Source organism: Apiospora marii, assembly GCF_038362585.1.
Source record: "Apiospora marii strain CBS 49790 chromosome Unknown utg000004l_segment0_segment0, whole genome shotgun sequence".
Lineage (NCBI taxonomy): Eukaryota > Fungi > Ascomycota > Sordariomycetes > Amphisphaeriales > Apiosporaceae > Apiospora > Apiospora marii.
Genome location: NW_027117375.1, coordinates 2,783,763 through 2,802,443, shown reverse-complemented (window position 1 = coordinate 2,802,443; position 18,681 = coordinate 2,783,763). Strand labels below are relative to the sequence as shown.

Sequence of the window (18,681 nt, the reverse complement as noted above, 5' to 3'; positions counted from 1 at the left end):
TCGTAGGCTATCATGGCCACTACTATGCTTGACTCCTCCCTCTCTTGCCTCTCTCTGCCTAGTAGCCAAAGGCCACATCAGAGTTCGCAATTAGGGGTGATGACAGGAAAGTGTATTTGAGTGCGCGCATATTAAGCCCAGGCCCGTCTAGATGCTACAAAAGGCAAAAATGACAAGACTCTCAGCCTGCATCGAGCGTTCCACCACGGCAATGGTTGAATGCCTATTGGCGAGGCCTTGCCGGCGCCCATGGGCATGAGCCAAGAAAGATCCCGCAAGATGAGCTGGTGGTCCTATACCACTCCCAGGGTTACTGCGTCGTACTGTAGCTACCGCGGTTCTGAAATGAAGTGCCGTCCTGCAGTTTGCAGTGCAGGAGTGGGAACTGCACACATAGTAGTATGGATTTGGCTTGCCCAGTGAGGATGCAGTTAGAACAGATGCACTCTCGGACTATTGTCAAGTGCCTTGGTCAGACCTGGGTGCCTCGTTCTGGGTGAATGTGGGGACCGATGAGGGTCATCGAGATGACCTGCAGGCGATTGGAATCAGCTGGTTTATCTGCTTACCCACGGCGGCTGCCTTTCCGGTACGCTGAGTAGCCTGCTGCGGCCGTGAGAGATCGCAAAGAAGAATCTCATATAACCCGGCCGGCCAATGAGCTTGCGCCGCACCGCTGGCCTGATGGGCGAGATGACTGACCCGTTGCGCCATATCGGGGCCTTCCACGTCACGGCAGCCACTCCCCACATCCCATCCATTCCCACACCCACCTCTACACCTGGCCGCGGCTCATGATAGGCCGCCCGGATCGAGACCCCATCTCGTCCAGTCATTGGACTCAGAAGGGCAGCCAGCCACACAATGACACGCATTGGGGATGCGACAAGTCGACACACACGCGAGAGTGGTGGATGGTGGCAGGGTGGGTGTTGTGTTGGTGGAATCTCGCCCGGCTTTCCATGCTAGAGCGGCTCGAACGGGCAACTATTGCAGACAAGCCGAGTCCTAAGTGGCTCCCCGAGTGAATGGCGCGCCCGCCTTGTCTCGCCCGCGGCCGATGGACCCCCAGCTCATCTCCCATCTCTTCACACCATCAACCCTCCATTTCCATCCGCCGCGTGCTACCGGCGCAATCCTTCTCGAGGGCTAGCCTTACCTTGTTTGGTGGTCCAGTTGCTATAACGAGAAGCAGGCTATCAGAGACGATCTATGTGACCGTCGCTTTAGCGAATGGCCGCTGCAAAGAGCACATCCCAGTAGGTAGGAGCGCATAATGACAGCATTTGCCTACTGGGCCAATCAGGCCCGAGATGGAGGCATTGGCACGAACCCGAGACGGAGTGGCAGCAGAACGAGATACGTAGAGAGAAAGAGAGAGCAAGAGAGGCGCACAGGGCGTGACTTGCCGCAAGAGTGCAAGATCAAGCGAGAGAGTAGAGAGACCACACGACTCACCGCCATCAACCCTTATCCTCTACCGGCGTTTTCCCCATGCCACCCGGCCAAAACTGGAGCAGGAAGGGGGGCATAGGTTTTTTTTTTTTTTTTTTTTTGGGGGGGGGGGGCTTGAGTTCGTGATGTGACTCGGCGATCCATCTATTCATCACAGCAAGCCTGCCGACCCAATTTCGGCATCCGGTGGCAGGTGGTCCTGTCTAACGAGATGGGAGCCGAAGGGGAGGGGCTGAGCAAACAAACAACACAAGTCAGTCAAAGTCTAGAAGGCACGAAGACGCATAAACGTACCAGCTGTACCTACAGCAAGATGGAGACGGCTGTGGTGGTGCCTGCCTGCCCCTCGCTTGCCCCTCCAGCCCTCGCCCCTCCAAAGAGAGGAGGAACCTGATCTCACCGCCATGTGCCGCACCCAGACAGCCAGGGCCAATCACAGGGGCGCCTTCCTTTCTTCTTCTGCCCTTGGGATCTCAGCCCGAAAGAGAAAAGAAGGACTGATCACCTCGCATGGGTGGTCGGGGCGCCACAAAGAGTGGAAGAAACATGTTTCTATTTGCCCTGTTCTCATGCATGGCAAGTGGGGACCCCCCCCCCAGCCAGCCAAGCCAAGCCTTGGTTCTGGGGGGGGGGGGTTTGCTCCAGGAATCAGAATTAAACTAGTCAACCCTCCCATACAGCTCAATACAACAAAGCAACGATTTCATCACCCAATCCTATAATAAAAATAGGAAAAAAATTATAAAAATACATAAATAAGTAAAGCAATTAGTTCTAATATTTATCTTATTTTTTAATAATTGTAAGTACGGATTACGCTGCGTTGGTGTATATAAAGCATATGTTGGGCCATTTGGAGGGTTGACTAGTTTAATTCTGATTCTTGGAGGTTTGCTCTTGGTTGGATCTGGGCCCCAGAAAAATTGCCCCTACCTTTTTGGCAATCGTTACCTGTCTTGTTGCTCGATGTCGCTTGGTCCCGAAAGCAGAAGAAGTCAGTTGTCAGTTTGCAGCGTCGCCAATGCTGCAGGAAGCAGGAAAATACAGGGCACCTTGTGCACCTAGTAAAGCAACAAAGTGGGAATGGTAACGGGATATAAGATTACTACGCCAAATATGCATGCGCTTTTCTTTATTCCTCGATGCACTGCAACCCTACCGTAGCAGGGAGTGTGGCCAAGCAGCGGCAGGTGAGAGAGCCTAGAGAGCCTAGAGAGCCCAGAGCAGTACCCAGAGAGCGTGAGAGATCCGCATGTTCAACGGTCACAGCAGTTCTGTTCTTTCTTTTGCCTTCTCTTGGGTCTTGGTCACCATGCATACACCCACTCTCGGGTACCTATCTTCGATCCACAGTCATGTGTATTGTTGTAGGCTTAGCTGTGCTTGCAACGGTGGACGGGTCGGCCAATCTCAACCAAACAAAACCATATCCAGTAATAGTATACGTACGCAACTTGCTTACACGTCGTCGATGGCATGAGGGCCTCTCCTGCATTCCGGGCTATAGTGCCAGTCTATAGTTCATCGATCAGGCAGGCAGTGCAGCAGTGCCGCAGTGCCGCAGTGCAGCAGCAGAAGCAGCTGGCAGCAGTGCCTGGGCTCCTCCGAGAAAAGAAACCAAAATAATGAATACTTGACTCGTTACGGCATCGTGTCCCGCGCCCGGCTGAACCCGCTGGGCGGGAAACGCTGCTTTTCACCTGCTTTTCGCGCCTTGTTTCTTTTCATTCCTCGGAGGATTATGCTCTTTTGGTGGTGAATCTTGGTCATGACGCATCCCGCAAGTTGCGATGGGCGCAAAGGAAAGCGTCACAGTACAGGGGGGTGCAGGGGGGAAGGGTTCGACAATTGATCTTAGGGACATACCGTGTTGGGGCTAGCACAGCAATATAGCGCCTCGCCCGTGATTGGCCCGCGGTCTAATAAGTCTGACGGGATCGTCGAAATTGTCGGGAAAAGGGGGGGGGGGGTGTGGCGGGTTGCTTTGGTTTCTGGCGGGCGTGGCAGCGTGGGTAAGCAAAGACGTGGTACAGATTGGGAAGAAATACAGGAGGGCGCAAGGCGGTCGGCAGTTTCGGGACGATAGATTAGCAAACCCACCGGGGGGTCCTTTTGGGGCCTTTGAGGCCTTTGCGACTACAAGTATGTACCTACTTGACCACCTCCCATGTAACCTCACGAAGCGGTGGTTGACTTCCTGGCCAGCCTATGGTAGACTGCCTCGAATAGATTAGTACGGGGCATGTCAAAGTGAACTAACTAGTCATAGCTTCAATAGATATCATTTTACCTGTTACTATCACACACCAACAGCTAACTCTATCCCATACATCAGATCAGGGTCTCGGGTCACTGCACGGCCGGGGTGGAGGGATTCCACTGAGTGAGGAGAGAGATGGCGATAGATTGGTAAGGATAATTTCCAAGCCCGTCCATCATCCAAGGCGACCCTACCCTGTGCTTGTGATCAAGGCAAAGTCGCAAAGTCAAAAAAGTAAGGCGGGTGGCGTAGTTGGCGTGAGCCCAATCATTCCCACCTGTCAATTCGATGCAATCCATAGCGCTAAGTGACATCAAACATTTTGGGACGAGTATCAGGTATACCCATCAAGGTCGTGCACGAGCAATGACAAAGGCAGAGATAGAACAAGACAAATGTTGCTTGAGAATATTCTTCGTCCTGGTTGCCCAGACTTGTATATTTGTGTATTTGGGTAATGAAGTGTCTATAAGCGATGACCTCAATCCCAGGGGTCGCCAACACTGACCAGGCCTTGAAGGGGCCCGATATGGGTTGTTGGTGACCACCACCGTAGAAACGTATCGTTGCGCGAGTCGACTCGGCGCAGTGGGCTTTCGCCCGTGTGTATCTAAACTTCGTATTTCCCGTAAGCCCCCGGCTCCATATTCAGAATCCTTTTGGAATGAAGCGGCAGATATCCGCATATCCTTGCCAAAAATTCCAAAGAAGTAAAAAATTGGTATCATCCAAGCGAAGGTATCATGGGGCCACTCCGCCCCCGTCTAAATGCGCCCAAGCTGCACGCAATTAAAATGATGACCGGAAAAACCAAGGTCATCCCAAAACAAGAGCTGTATGTCCTTGCGCCGTTGTAACAATGCAGTGGCTCTGCTCTGCCCGTTCTCGCTAAAGCAAAGTCCATTGGCTCCCCAGATCTTTTTGTGCTCTTGAAACCAACCACCAACTCCGCGCTGTAAAAATTTTTTAAAAAAAGTAAAAAAAAAAAAGTAAAACAAAAGAGAAAGACATAATTTTTTGTCCAAGTAGGTACAATCCGAATGTGCGCGAAGTGCGCAAAGTCCCAGGCTTTTTGGTGGTTTTTTTTTTTTCTTTTAATCCGATGGCGTAACAAAGTTCAGGGTCCCCATATAGTAAAATCCGGAAAATAACTCCATGGCGGATCGATCCGAAATTGGGAAGAGGTGATTAAATGGCCAGCGGCGTAGATCCTTTGGAAGTCCAGAAGCATTGGTAATGGGATAGGTATGATGGTATACATGCAGTATACACTTGTGTCGTGAAAAAGAGGCCGTGGGGGCGAGCTTGGCACTAGCCCAAGACGGGCTTGGGAAAGGATCCAAACTCTAGTAGCAGCCTTGTAAGTTGAGAAGTGGTGCCGGATGGTGGTATGGAACCGACTGCAACGGGTTTGGCTGGCTGTACCTCTGGATTACATCCCAGAAGTTGTAAGGAAAATGGGAAAACTTCCCCTGAGCCGGCGTGGAAAAGTTGGGAACCGGAGTGGGCATTGTGGCCGGGCATGGGCACGGCTGGCATACATCGTTGGCCTGGTTGTGGAATTGTGGCACAAACTCCTGTGGAAATAAAGTCCTAGGCTCCTCTAGATCGTACATATCCGGCTCAGGGCAGGACAAGTCCTCTGGGATATCATCTTCGTCAAACTCGTCAATAGTCGAACAGCTCGAGATCAAGGATCCGGCATCCGACGAACAAGTGGACTCTCCATCCGAGTCCGAGGAAGCAGGCGACAAGGGCGCGTCGTAGTTGCTGAAGTCGTCCTCGTCGATGACAGCGGGTTCGCAAACGTAATCGATGTGCTCTGGCGAGGCAGGCAAAGAGCAAGCCGTCTGAGCAGCGCTCATGACCGGCATGGTGAATCGGGAGCATGCGTGGATGCAGTTCCTAAGTTCTGGTAACGTAATTCGGTCCTCTGGGTTGCGGGTAAAGATCCGGCCCAAAATGTCGTTCAGTTCATCCGACAGTGGCAAAATGGTTTTAAGGAAATCCGGGCTCCTGGTAAATGCACGGTATGTTGAATCCTCGAAAGAGGCTTGCTTCCACGGGTTGCGGCCGCAGGTCAGGTTGACCAGGACAACTCCGAGGCTCCAGACATCATTGGGGGCACAGAAATAGAATGGTCTCCTAGAGGAAGGGTCCAGGCATTCTGTAAGAGAGGAAGAGAAATGGTTAGTATATCCAAAAGGAGGCAAATGTGAGAGCACGGTTGGTCCTACCTGGCGACATGTAAAACGTCGATCCACAACCGTAATCCTCGGATCGATCTGATGAAGTGGCCAAACCGAAATCGGCAAGCTTGATGGTCTCTCCACCGTTGGAAACGAGAATGTTCTCGGGCTTCAAGTCCCGATGGTAGATACCCAGAGTATGGCAGTGTTCCACAGCGTCCAGGATCTGCATGAAGACTCGCTTCGCCAGGTCGTCCTTACCCACATATTGGCCACATTCAGTGATATTGAAGAAAAGATCTCCCTCTGGGCAGTACTCAAGAACAACGTAGGTGCAGTCCGGGTCGTCTACAATCTTCAACATGGAAACGACGTTGGGGTGTGCCGAGGCGAGATAGTGCAAGCGGAGTTCCCGGTGCTGGAAAGCAACCTGCCGTCGGTCCAGCGGCGACCCGTCCATGTTGAACTTGCTCAAGGTCTTGACTGCATATCGAATGCCCGTCTTGATATCAACAGCAGAGTAGACAACACCGTAGGCTCCGGTACCCAGGATCCCCACAAGCTGCAGGCTGTCCCCGAGAAACTTCCCTAGCCTCTCCTCGGGCGCAATGGGAGTGTATCGTTGGCTCTGGCAGACCGGTGGCATAGAAAAGGGTTGTTGGGCGTATGACGGCGATGCCGGCGGCGTGGGATATCCGTACGCTGGCACATGCTGCATGTTATATGTCGGAACACGGTCCGGTCCCGGGTAAACCAACGGCTTAAAATCCAATGAGAGACAGAGAGAGATTATAGGAAAGAGACGACGGCCTTTCTACAAGCAGTAGCCTCAACCAAAAGAATATTCCTGGGTCGAAGTCCTAAAAAAGTGGCCTGGTATGGTAGTAAAATCCTTGGATCGCAAAGGGTCGTGACCACGAATCAACGGGTCAAACAGGCCGGGTATAGTGTCGCCGACGGGAGGCTGTCAAGGAAGGTCTGGGAGGTGAAGCGGTGTTGGTGAAGCAATGGTAGGTGAGAGCGGCGAGGATGGAGACGGAACTCCAGGAGATGGTGAGGTCGGATAGGGATGCTTCTGCGATGAGGGAGTGAGGTGAAGTGATGTTGAAGCAGGATGCGACGGGGTAGGCTGATGTAGATATTGAGATAGGTACGGCGGGCATGTACCTACCCTGCGGTACCCAAGTACATTCCCAGCGACACACGGGCCAACGAAACGGCCTTGAGTTTCTCTCTCACCCAGCAAGCCCAGTCACCCTCGCATGTCAAAAAGGGCCCCGTCTTGCGTGTTTGAGTGGCTCAATCAGACCCCGGCCAGGTTAGCCTGAGTCTGCAGCACCCACAATGATTAGGAGCCACCTACCAGCTACCTGCTAGACCCTAGCTGGAACTAATAATGTAGCCAAGTAACCATTTACATGGTCTCTCTCATGATCCACCCTCATACGTCTGCGCGCTATTCTTGAAATCGGGTGCCGCTAGGGACGAGGGCGGCCTGGGCGTGGTGGAACCGCAGGAGAAAGGGAGCAAGGGAGGGAGAGAGCCAAGGACTGGATCCTGTTGCTGCAATGGCGTCCACTAGAGTGGTAAGGATATGCAGCCTAAGAGCCAGGACCGAAATTCGTGACGCCTTAGCCAATATACGAGTAGCAGGGATGTGTCTGACACACGAAAATAAGTGGTCCACTCACAAGAGAAGATGGTGTGCCACTGACACGCCCCGGCTGGGAAAGCGAGACAGCCCATGCATGTTGTTGTTCTTCTTCTCGTTCACAAGAGGCAAAGAGAGACGTACATCTGGGCACAACTAATAACACCCCCTCCACCAACGCCCAGGTCGGCCCTTGTCGAAGAAAACGGATGGAAGGGAAAAGCACAACCGGGGCGTGTGCGTGTGATCTCTCTCTTCCTGTCTCTCTCCCCCCTCTGTGCCCTCTCTCTGGCTCTCTTCAGTGAAGGAGTGTGCAAAAAGGCATGAGTAAAAGAGGAAAGAAGAAATGGGTGTGGCTGCTGACTTTGCCCCACCAGCAGCTCTCTCTGCGCCCATTTGACTGGCAACTGGGTGTGGGCAAATCGTCATTACTGACAGGCCCGTGACTCGCATGCTTTTCCTCTTCATCTAGTAGTAAAGAGAAGCTCTCCCACCTGTGGCGGCATGGTCATGGCCATCGGGCGGTTAAGGAGATCCCTGATCGGCCTCTAGCCAAAGAAGCAGAGACGAATGTTTTGAATAGACTCCGATTGAACACTCCCGCAAGCGCCAATCGATAGCGCCTGCTTGCCTGCTACTGCTACTGCTACTGCTACCACTACTAAGTAGGCAGCTGTCGTGTTGTTAGTGATCTTTTGGAGGGGGCGGCACAGCACATAGTGGTATCTAGGCAGATTCTTGTACTGGTAGGCGGTAGGTAGTACGGTACGAGCTGGTGGTGGTTTGGCCTCGGCGTTTTGATCGAGATTATTCATCGACGGTCAAGACACCCCGTCGTCATCGTCTTCACTGTTGTTGTCGCCCTTGTTTATCATCAGTAGATGTCGCATGTCTAGGCGGCCACGGCAGTGTACTACTACACATGTAGGTTCGGGGTGAACAGACCACTGAGGCTGATGACTGCCGTGTACGTACCGGCCATGCAGCAGAATAGCAAATACTCTCTGCCTGGCCTGCTAGGTTGCCAGGCTCCAAGGGACAGGCCCCCCAGATCAGCCAAATGACCGACGGGCGAAACCCTGGCATGTCAACGGACGAGCTTCTGGTCCGTGGCATTGTTTGTGCAAAACTCCCGCAAACAGCATGCATGAAGTCACCCCCAGTGTAAATTGCTTAAGGGAAGCGGCGAGAGACGGTGCACTCCGCCAGCCTCCCACTCCCAGCCGCCTCTGTCACAGCAATTGCGTCGCGCCCTGTTGGGAGTTCATGCGTACGTCCAGTAGGCCAGACCGATGTGCCCCGTTGCAAGATCGCCGCCGCCGTCTGACGACCATCGAGTATGGGGTTGATGGGATCTGCCAGTGGGTGTGGATTGGGAATGACTCTTGTGACATGGTTGTCTTTTCGTTGTGCACTCCGACTTACATCATTATTGAGCGGTGGCTTCTTTTAAGAATAACAACCGCATTAATTTCACTATACATATACTACTGGCAGGCTACGATATGGCTGATTTCGGTGCTTACTGGGAGGGACCGATGAGCGATACGAATGATGGTGGTGGTGGTGGAATGGAATAGCAAGAAGACAGCACACACAGCACAGCACAGCACACAGCAGAAGCGAAGCGGCCGCCTGGAGCCGCGTCATTCGTAGCCCGTTTTGGCCGTGGACAGAGGCTTGCAGGCCTGCGAAGCATTGACATGCTAACAATTTCCCACCCTGGCATGGCTCTCGCCCATCAGAATTGCAGCGACGGATGGCTCCCTCTGTGACAGCAGCTAAGCGACGACCGCCCATTTTCCACAGCTGGAATGAACGGCTCGGGAACAGTTGGCTTGAGGGATGGACGCACCACGCAACGCACGCCCGCACGCCGCAGAATACGCGGTGTGAAGCTGGCAGGCAATGCGACGCCTCCTCCTCCTCCAGCATACATAGTACTAAAAGTTAGGTATTTGCGACAAATGACAGCGGCGTGGGCCCTCTGTGACTAGGACTGGGGACTCGGAGGACGGGCGGGGCAGGTCGAATATTGGAAAGAATAGATGCCGACCTACCCAAAGACTAACGGATCGGGATCCATCAACATAACATTACTGACGGGACTGACTGAGGAGAAGAGCCTTCAATTTGGAGCCTGCAGCGCATGCGCGATGAGCCGATGGCCGTTTGATACGCTGCCCACCCAAGCACATCACCCATTCGCCCAAGCTCAACGAGCAAAGGGCCCACTGCTAATTAAATGACAGCCAATAGGGGAGGCCCTCTCGACCAGAAAAGTCCAGCCTTGGAAGACGGTGATGTGTTCTTTTTCCTCTCTGCTGCAGCTGACGATACCAGCTTTGTTACGAGATTGGTCGGCCACGATCCCATGAGGGATTATCTCCGAAGTCAGGGTTGGTGTGGGTGGCATCGGTTCTCTCGTGTCTCTGGGAAGGCCCCCTTCTCATTCGCCCAAGGGGAGCTCTATTACATTGAGTCGCATCGCACCGCATGGCATGGCATTGCATAAGCATGCCCTGCAACAGCCTCGTAAAGGATACATCGATTGGTATTGGAGGCTAGGGCTAGGGGAGAGGCAAGGGATGTGCGGGTGAGGGTGAGTGTTGATTGACTGGTAATCAGAAGCACCCCTCCATAATTTAGCGCCTCGCAGTTCCAAGCGGCAAACGGCCAGAATAAGGAAAGAAAAAAGTGAGGCTGCACCCACGCACCCACGCACCCACGCGCGCGCACACGCACACAGCAAAGCTGCAAGTCTCCAACCTCTACCGTACGGCGATACCACGACCCATGTCGGGTTACATACTAGGTCCCCAGGATCTTGATCTATCTAGGATAGCAGGTCGCTATTCCCTGCCGAACGACAAATTGCTCCGTGCTCTGAGGATTTGGAAACGGCCGATCTATCGACCCAATAGGAAATCTCGGCCGGCGTACTATTGCAGCGTCCCCTGACGAGTGTGTAGCATCGCCTGTCGGTGATTATCACGGCTTCATCCTCCTCCTCATCAATGATCGCCCGGCGGCAGCAGCAAATCTAAAAAGGTAATAACATGCAACTTTGTAGATGATGTAGCCTTGTCCTACTACTATTCCTCGTCCTCGTCCTCGTCCTCGTTACATACGGCGGTTGATCCCTACATGGGTTCGATAGCCTTCAATATTGGGATATACATAGATCAAGCGATACGCAGACTTTATGTAAGTCAAATCACAGTTCGGAGCTTTGCAGTACGAAATGCACTCCCTCCCTCCGAACCGGTGTTCTATTTTGGCTGAACCCAAGACACTATCGATTGTATCACCTACCCAACACCCGGCTTACCACGAGCGTCTACGAAACGTTCAAGCTGGATCATCCCCCCAAGCCAAGACTTTTGATTATACAGTAGACTGATCAACACCATCCCGTGTTCTTTGCCTCTCCCCCTTCTGCTGTTGTTGTACGATGACGCTCAGCCATCCTCCCTGTGACTGCGGCGTCTTACTCCAGACTGCGGGACTTCCAACTTACTGACTTCCCGGTGCCACTTGCATTTCTTTTCCAGCTTCCTGCCTGTCAGCGTCCAGGATGGTACCATCCAGCAGTAGTATGAAACCGTGTGCCGTGTGAGATATCGATAAGAGATGGGACGACGGGCTTGGAAGTTGGGGGCCATAGCTGGAAGAGAAACAACGAAACTCACCGCCATCCATCTCCCCAATCGAGTGTGTTTCTCAGTGTGGATGGCTACATCTAACATCTTACATGCGCGCAATTGCTGACACATACCATCTGCCTCCATCTCGGTTGTTGTGTGTGTATATGCGTGAGAGTGCAGGTGCGACGACTGGCTTGCTCGGTTGCAACACCAACCCCGTCCGGTCAAACATCCAATACGGAGATGAATACCATATGTGATATGTGGCTTGGCGTAATGGCCGCATCATCCCTCAGTGCGACAGCCATAATGCAGGCTCGTCGTCGTCGTCTACACCGCTGATGCAGAATTAATGCAATGCATGCATAGCATACTTGCTCAAGGGTAGACCGAGGGCGCTAGTCTCACTTGCTCGTCTTCTATTCGCAGGGCTCGATATTGCTGGCTGGTATTGAGGCAACGTCGGCAGCCCGTGGCCAATGAAACCATGGCCTCTAGATGCAGTCAACAACACCACCAGCGACCAGTCCCTCGAAGGGAGAGAACTGGAGCTGGCTTTCCTGTCAGATCATGTCAAGGGAAGGAAGTCGGCATCGTCCACGTCTAGGATGGCCTTGCCGATGAGCTGGTATCCCAGACATTTTCCAAACCTCGCTTGGGCCACCAGGCATCTTTCGGTCGATGGCTTGATGATGGGCGGGGAGGGGGGTTTTCGGAGAAACGCTAATAAACATGCCTTGTTGCCTTGCTGTGTGATTGATTCAGGCCTCGGCCGGCGCACGAAGGTGGAATTTCCTTTGTATTCGCCTCTCTTTTTTGGCTTCGTCCGAGCAGGTTGGAAATCTCGAGGCTGACAAGCTTTCAGGACCCTGGGTCCGAAACAAACTCCAAGGGGCCAGGACTGCAGAAGGGGCCGAATCCCTGGCCAAAAGTGGCCGATGTGGTCTTTGCCCGTCATGCAGCAAACCGTGGGGGAAAAAAAAAAAAAGTGAAGGCGATCCATGCTGCTTCGTCCCCTGCACGCCCGCCTGCCCGCTCGCCCCCCCTTCCAGCTGACGATGTGATGCTGAATGTTTGATTGGCACCTGGGATATTGGCACGTTCCGGGTTCAGGACCGGACCATGCTCCATTAACGACCTCACGGCAATCTTATGATCGATCCAGCATTGACACAACACCCGGCTGCTTATCGGTTACAACTACAACGGCAGAGTCGCAGCAAAGTCCCATACGGTTGCCTCCCACTCTCCCACTCCCAGGCGGACGTACATACGGGCTTGGCGGCACGGCAGTCGGAAACATCCAACAGTCTGTTAATGTTTTATACCCAGTTATGACGAAACCGCTGGCTAGTGCCGGATCAATGCGTGATCACTGGTGGGATAAGATGGGATGAAAGGCCATGTACTGTACTGACTTGGGAGTTCGGTCCCAAAGATGCGCCTCTCGGAGCTTGAATGCCCCAACAATAGGCACTTGCCGTCGCTGTAACGCCGCGTCGGCCAACCAATGCAATGCAACGCATTTGACGAACTTGTGATAATAGTATGTCGTAGTATGTTTGTGGGGTGCAAGGGGGCATGCCAAGAGCAGAGAACTACATAGTCTCTATGGCTATGGCTTGCCTTGGCCCCCTGCCCCCCAGAGCAGCGAGCAGCGCACGACAGAAGAAGAAGAAGCACAGCCGCCGTTGGGAAGTTGGACTAGTTCCCGCGATGACTGCTGAATACTAACACAGATCCGGCCTAGCCAATCCACGGACTCGGGACTTGAAGAGTTGGGTTAATCGGAAACATGCCGGCGTTTGGACAACGCGTTTCCCACGAAAATAACCTTCAGCCGACGTCTGCCTGGTGAGTAAGACTATTGGCCCCGTGTGTCCCCCCAGTGCAATTGGAATGCCAGTGCGTCGTTCGCCGGATGGACCCGTCCGTCGTCCCCGAGTTGCTCAGGTATGCGCTCTTTTGCCAATCCAATATTGAACGACCAATGAATGACTCACAAGGGCCACCTACCCCCGAGCGAGTCTGAGCGATGACGCCGGGGAACTCCTCCAGCCTAGCCGGGAGATCTTCTCGTCAGATGTGTCTGGCGTCTTCTAGTGACCGGGAAAAGAAAGAAAGCACAGTCAGTCAGTCTGTTCGCTGTCAGATCAGCCACCTAAGTACGCCAGTGGACGAGACAGAGATAACAATAACAACAACAAGTACTCCGTATGCAGCCTGGAATACGATATTGGAGGGCACCACGCCGGCGCAAACGCGGTTGGACCCCACTGGTGTTGCACATCCTGCACACCTTGTCTAGAAATACGATGATGTCAAGTCTAATATGTACACGCGCAAGCGCTGATGAATCCTTCGCCTATCATCAACATCTCTTACAAGATAGACGGGCCAGTATCCCCACGTCACGTCGCATCATGGCCAATAAGCTCTGTCTATGGCCCGTCCGGCCACTCTTGACGACCTAGAGAAGTATCTGTTCTGGCGTTCTCAGTTGATTATCTTCTGCGTAGGATCAACATGATGCAGAGCAAAGTGTTGCCGTGGTGCCTGTCCGCCTGCCTGTGGCTGACCACGTACTACGACTAATTGGGTCTGCGTGATATTCCACAATGCACGTCGTAGCCTTTTGAGTCCTCCGGGCATGAAGATCAGATGACGAAAGTTCGCTGCGTTTGTATCACGTCGGCTGCGCGGCAGCGTTTTGGGTTTTGCCGCGAGACCTTAAACCTAGACCTCCCTTTCGCCGGCTGCCTAGCGGTCGACCCTTTGGTTTGCACTTTCTCTAGAGCCGCTTACGTGCATTCGCGTGACTAACGATTACAGTAGGGGTCTGACGCTGCGCCAAAGACTTCGTATGGGAAAAGAGAAGGGGGAGACCCCCCCCCCCCCCCTCCAACAAAAAAAAAAAAAAAAAAAAGGGAGAAAAAGCACCGCTAGCTAATCATTCCGTCACTGTTGATTCAATTGAGTTGCATGCCTCCTCGGCATCTTTTGTGCTTCCCAACTCATCTTTTTTTTAAGGTACTTACCTGCCTATGCGTTTCATGATGGGGCTGAGTAATACGATGCCTTCTGGCCCCAGAGCCTCGACCGGCCGTTTTTACCCACGGACGGAGGCCGGCTACGGGGCTAACGGGAGTAGGGGCTGCTTGACATGCCGCGGCCCAACCGAACCTCGCCTAGCGCTCTTGCGACGATGAGAGGCAACCGGAGGAAACCAACTGGAAAGGGTTCACTGTTGGCTGTTGGACCAACGCAACCCGCCGCCGGCATCCGTCCAAGATCAGATCATGTTGCTTGACCTGCTGCCTGCGCCTGCGTCGTCCAGGCGCGAGTCACGACCCTGAACTCAATCTCGGGCGCTTGAGGAAAGGGGGGCTAGGCCTTCTTGGCTGGCTGCTCACCAATAATGAAGGTGGTGCAACTGTTCATCCGAAGAAATAAAGATGGAAAAGGAGGTGCTCAGGACCTCAGATGCGCGGCGGCGGCGGCGGCGGCTGTTCGGCATTCGTTTTCAACTCGCATCATAAGGTTAACACCGCAAACAGAAAGAAAGGGAGGAAAAAAGGCGACTTCCATGATACGACGCCCGACCTACCTAAACGAGGTAGTAACTCTCACCAACACCGAGACCAAGTAGCAGGCTATCGAGAGGCTGCGATCTTGTCTTCAGCCAACTCGACCCCCTTTCCCCCCCTCTGACGAGTCAGCCTGGATGGGGGCTGCTAAGTGACTGGAAGTGATTCTCCATCGATCGAGAAAAGAAACGTGGGACTCGGTAGCACAGGTCTGACTTGTGAGATCTCGTGGTGCATCGTACTACATACAGCCCCTCTCCGTCTCGGGCTGTTGTGAATAGCCTCGTTCGCCATCATGTCCCAGGCCTGGGGTCTATCTAGCTCGGAGAGGATTCAATCTGATAGATCACCGCCGAGGCCGTCATCATATTACAGCCAAGCATCGGCAGGTATGTCGCCTTGTGCCGTCTAATGCCAGCTCAGCATGAGACAGTCATCTCTAACATGCGCCAATTGACCTCAAGTCCATCTGCTGTATCTTCAACCGAATGTCTCTACTGGCGCCAAGAAACCAGGGGGCCGAACCAGCATAGCTCCCGAATTCTCTGTAAGACGTAACACACACTGCAGCTGTCTAATCTCCTCCCATTGCCTTAGTGCCGGCAGACCGCAGGGCAGGGGCCCGAAGAACACGTCTCTTTCTCTCTCACTCCTCGCTGCGCCACCCCGGGCAGGCAAATAGTACGACAAGCCTCCCCGTTGTGGGGCGCCGGTGTTTTTCTTCTTTGCGTCTCACGACTTTGAATTTCCTCCCAGCTGGGATCGAAGATGATGTTTCTTGTCCTCCGTTCAGCCTTGCCTTGGTTGCATGCGCAACCTCGGCCTGCCGCTCATATACTAGAGATTACGTGACACCGCATTCATTAGGGCGCGCACTAAGGGAAGCGGTTTGTTCGCGCTCCTGGCACGATGCTTCAATACTTCGCCTCTTCTCCACGATTGAACGCGAAATTGATTGACGATCTCCAACGTCAGCCTGGGCACATGTACAGTACGGAGTACGGATACCTTATCTGTCAATACACCATGTCTCTCTGACATGCCAAAAATAATACGTGGAGCCGAGCCGCTGCTTGCCCAGGCTTGCTAGGGGGAAACGAGCAAACGAGGGTGGGCACACGACGGTATTACACGTAACATGTTGAACATAGTCAATCCCAGCGAGCGTGACTACCCAGCCCTGGGAAGAGGACCCAATGTCTTGAACAAGCGACACCACGCGAGAATTTCTTCTTGCTGCTGATTCCAAGACACGCCTAGTCACCACGACCCGCCCCCATAAGCTACATATTAACATCACCAGGCAAACAAAATGATAGACACAGCGAGCGGGCATGTGGCCACCACCACCATCACCACCACCACCACCACTACTACTATCAGGGTCCAGCTCACAACGTCCACGGCAGAGAGACGAGACATGACATGATGCCTGGGACGCGCCAGTGAAAAAGCAACGAAATCCTGCTGCTGTGATGTTGCGGGGGACGGCTGGGCCTAAAACAGCCGGGACGGGCGCCTGCAGGAGACCGTAGACTAGATTGTCTGTTCCATCCCGGCTTATCCTGTCGTGTCTCGCTCGCGAGGATGCAGCATGCCATCCCCGGAACTTGGAGGAGACGATGATGATGATGGTAGGTAGGGTACCGACGGATGGCAGGCATCTGTCGCCATGCTACTGCTACGATCGACGTGATCTGCCAGCCCCTTTTACTTCCCATTCGTTGGACATCGGGGGCTTAGGACGGACGGACTTGGTCGCGACATGAGCAAAAGGAGGTGAAGGGCTCTGTGGCGCGGCGCATGACCAAAGGGTAATGTGTAATCATCTTTGGCCATCAAGCGGTCTGGAGGTATCACCCAGACTATGCCAAGTGACCTGCTCCTCCTGTGTGATACGGAATATGTAGATGAGATCTGGACCCTTCCCTCCCCTTCCCTTCTTACCTTTGCCTTGCCGTCTCGAACGGTTCTCGAAACCGTCGATGGCCATGTCGTCGATCAGGTGGAAAGGGGTGTCTCCCTATCATGACTGCACGGGAGAGGCCAGTCAGACTTTGGCCCAGGCCGTGAGTGAGTGGGTGAGATGGTGAGTGGATGAGTGTGGCGGCTGCTGCTGGTGCTGGTGCTGTCTGGAATAGCTTCCCAGTCGACGGGACCCCAGCCAGTGGCTGGCCGCTGGCTGGCAATCCTGCGACCTACATCATACAGCATCCACATATGCCGAGAGGCCTAGGCCAAGCAAGACCCAAGGGACGGACGGCATATGCCATATCCACATTCACGAAAGCAAGAAAAAAAAAAAAAGACCCGAGTCGTCGTGGCTGTTTGTTCCAAACTTCCAATCCGTCCCAGACAGCGGCTATGCGAAACCAGGTTGTCGTGGACGACTGATGAGGGGCATCGCTGGGGTTTGCCGCGCAACTACGTGTATTACTTAACAGCAAAGATGCGGCGGCGTTTAATCTCAACCGTCGCGGTCCACCGTGTGCTCCACTTTGCATTTTTCAGGGTTTGTTTCTATTTCGAGAGTTTTCTGTTGATTCAATCGCAGGGCGATAAGATTAATAACAAACTTGGCCAATCCCTGTAGCGTGTTGGCGCCTCACATGTAGGATTCGTCAACTACATGGACGGATGGATACCTTATGTAGGCATGCACCTACTAAGAGCTAGGTAGTCGCGCGAAAGAAAGAAAGAAAGAAAGAAAGACACCGCCACGGTCTCTCTTCGCGCACGCCGTATGCCATGGACCGGAATCGGGGCTGGGTGTTTCATCAATTCCAAAGCTAGCGAGGATGTAGCCAAGTTCGGAGGGATTTAGATTGATCACGCTGGGTTGGAAATAGAAGAGAAGAGGTTCGTTTGTTAGTTTGCTCGACCCCGCAGCACCCTGTCTTGTCAAGGATGAGGATGATATGGAGTGGTGGTTCTTTTTCCATCTTGGAAAAAGGACCGTGAGATCCTTGACCTGCGCCGCCGGCCTGCATTGCATCAGTCGCAAGCATGACATGCATCGAGAATCCCCCGAGCCCTGACTGGCCTTCTTACTGGGCCTCGATGGTCCGAGGGAAGGGAGTGCCTCCTAACGTACTCCATACTCGGACCAACCTGGACAGTCTCTCACATCATCATCATCATCAGCAGCAGCATCCGCCCGAGCGATCAGCTTAGGAATGCGGATGTGGCCCTAGCGATGTCACCGTAGTGGGTGGGGAACGCCCTCCTTGCGTACAACCGAATGATGCCATCATTCGGCTTAATTGACGATGATGACCTGCGCCCATCTTGGCCATACATGGCGCCCTTTGATCGACTTTCGAAACCAACAGGAATGCAGGTTGCAGGGAATGGTGGCAGAATCGCTGGGAGGATTGCCCGCCCAGAGGCAGCCCAGGAAGATCTTGCGCTGATGTGCAAAGTCAATTGCGTTTGCGAACAGAGGGACAAGGGACATGGTAGATCCTTGGTTCTTTCGTAGCCTCAATGATTTGAACACTCTTCCAACATGAACTTCCAATTCTAGGACGCCACTACGCAAATGTTATCTGACCGCAACAGTAAGGCCATCTAGAATAATCAGCTGCACCAGCTAGCTTCTACCGGCCTGGAGGGAGGAGGCAGCTCAGAATAATGATGTGTCAGTCAAAGTACGGAAATGTATCGCAGCGGCTGGTTCTATTACTTCATCTCAGGTCATCACATTAGGTAGGCCCTTGTAGTTGACTTCAGTATACCGGTGTGTATATCTCTGCATTGAATTATTGAATGTACTCGCTCGTCTTAGTCGAGGGCATTCATCTAACTCTATGTGAGTTGAATATGTAATGGACCGATGCAAATGGGCGTCGAGGACACATGTGCGTCCTCCGAGACGTCTCTATTTGAGCTC

At 53.3% G+C, this 18,681-nt stretch overlaps 2 protein-coding genes across 2 annotated transcripts; both read right to left on the bottom strand.

Moving 5' to 3' along the window:
* Positions 1-472: 472 nt before the first annotated feature.
* PG985_006822 (uncharacterized protein) lies at positions 473-875 on the bottom strand (the record flags this gene model as incomplete). The annotated part of the gene is made up of 2 exons (XM_066826591.1): positions 473-532; positions 570-875. The coding sequence occupies 2 exons, from the start codon at positions 873-875 to the stop codon at positions 473-475; spliced, it is 366 nt and encodes a 121-aa protein (XP_066686198.1).
* Positions 876-5,061: 4,186 nt separating this feature from the next.
* Positions 5,062-6,622, bottom strand: PG985_006821 (Ran1-like protein kinase; the record flags this gene model as incomplete). Its single annotated transcript, XM_066826590.1, has 2 exons — positions 5,062-5,882; positions 5,953-6,622. The coding sequence occupies 2 exons, from the start codon at positions 6,620-6,622 to the stop codon at positions 5,062-5,064; spliced, it is 1,491 nt and encodes a 496-aa protein (XP_066686197.1).
* Between the last annotated feature and the right edge of the window lie 12,059 nt (positions 6,623-18,681).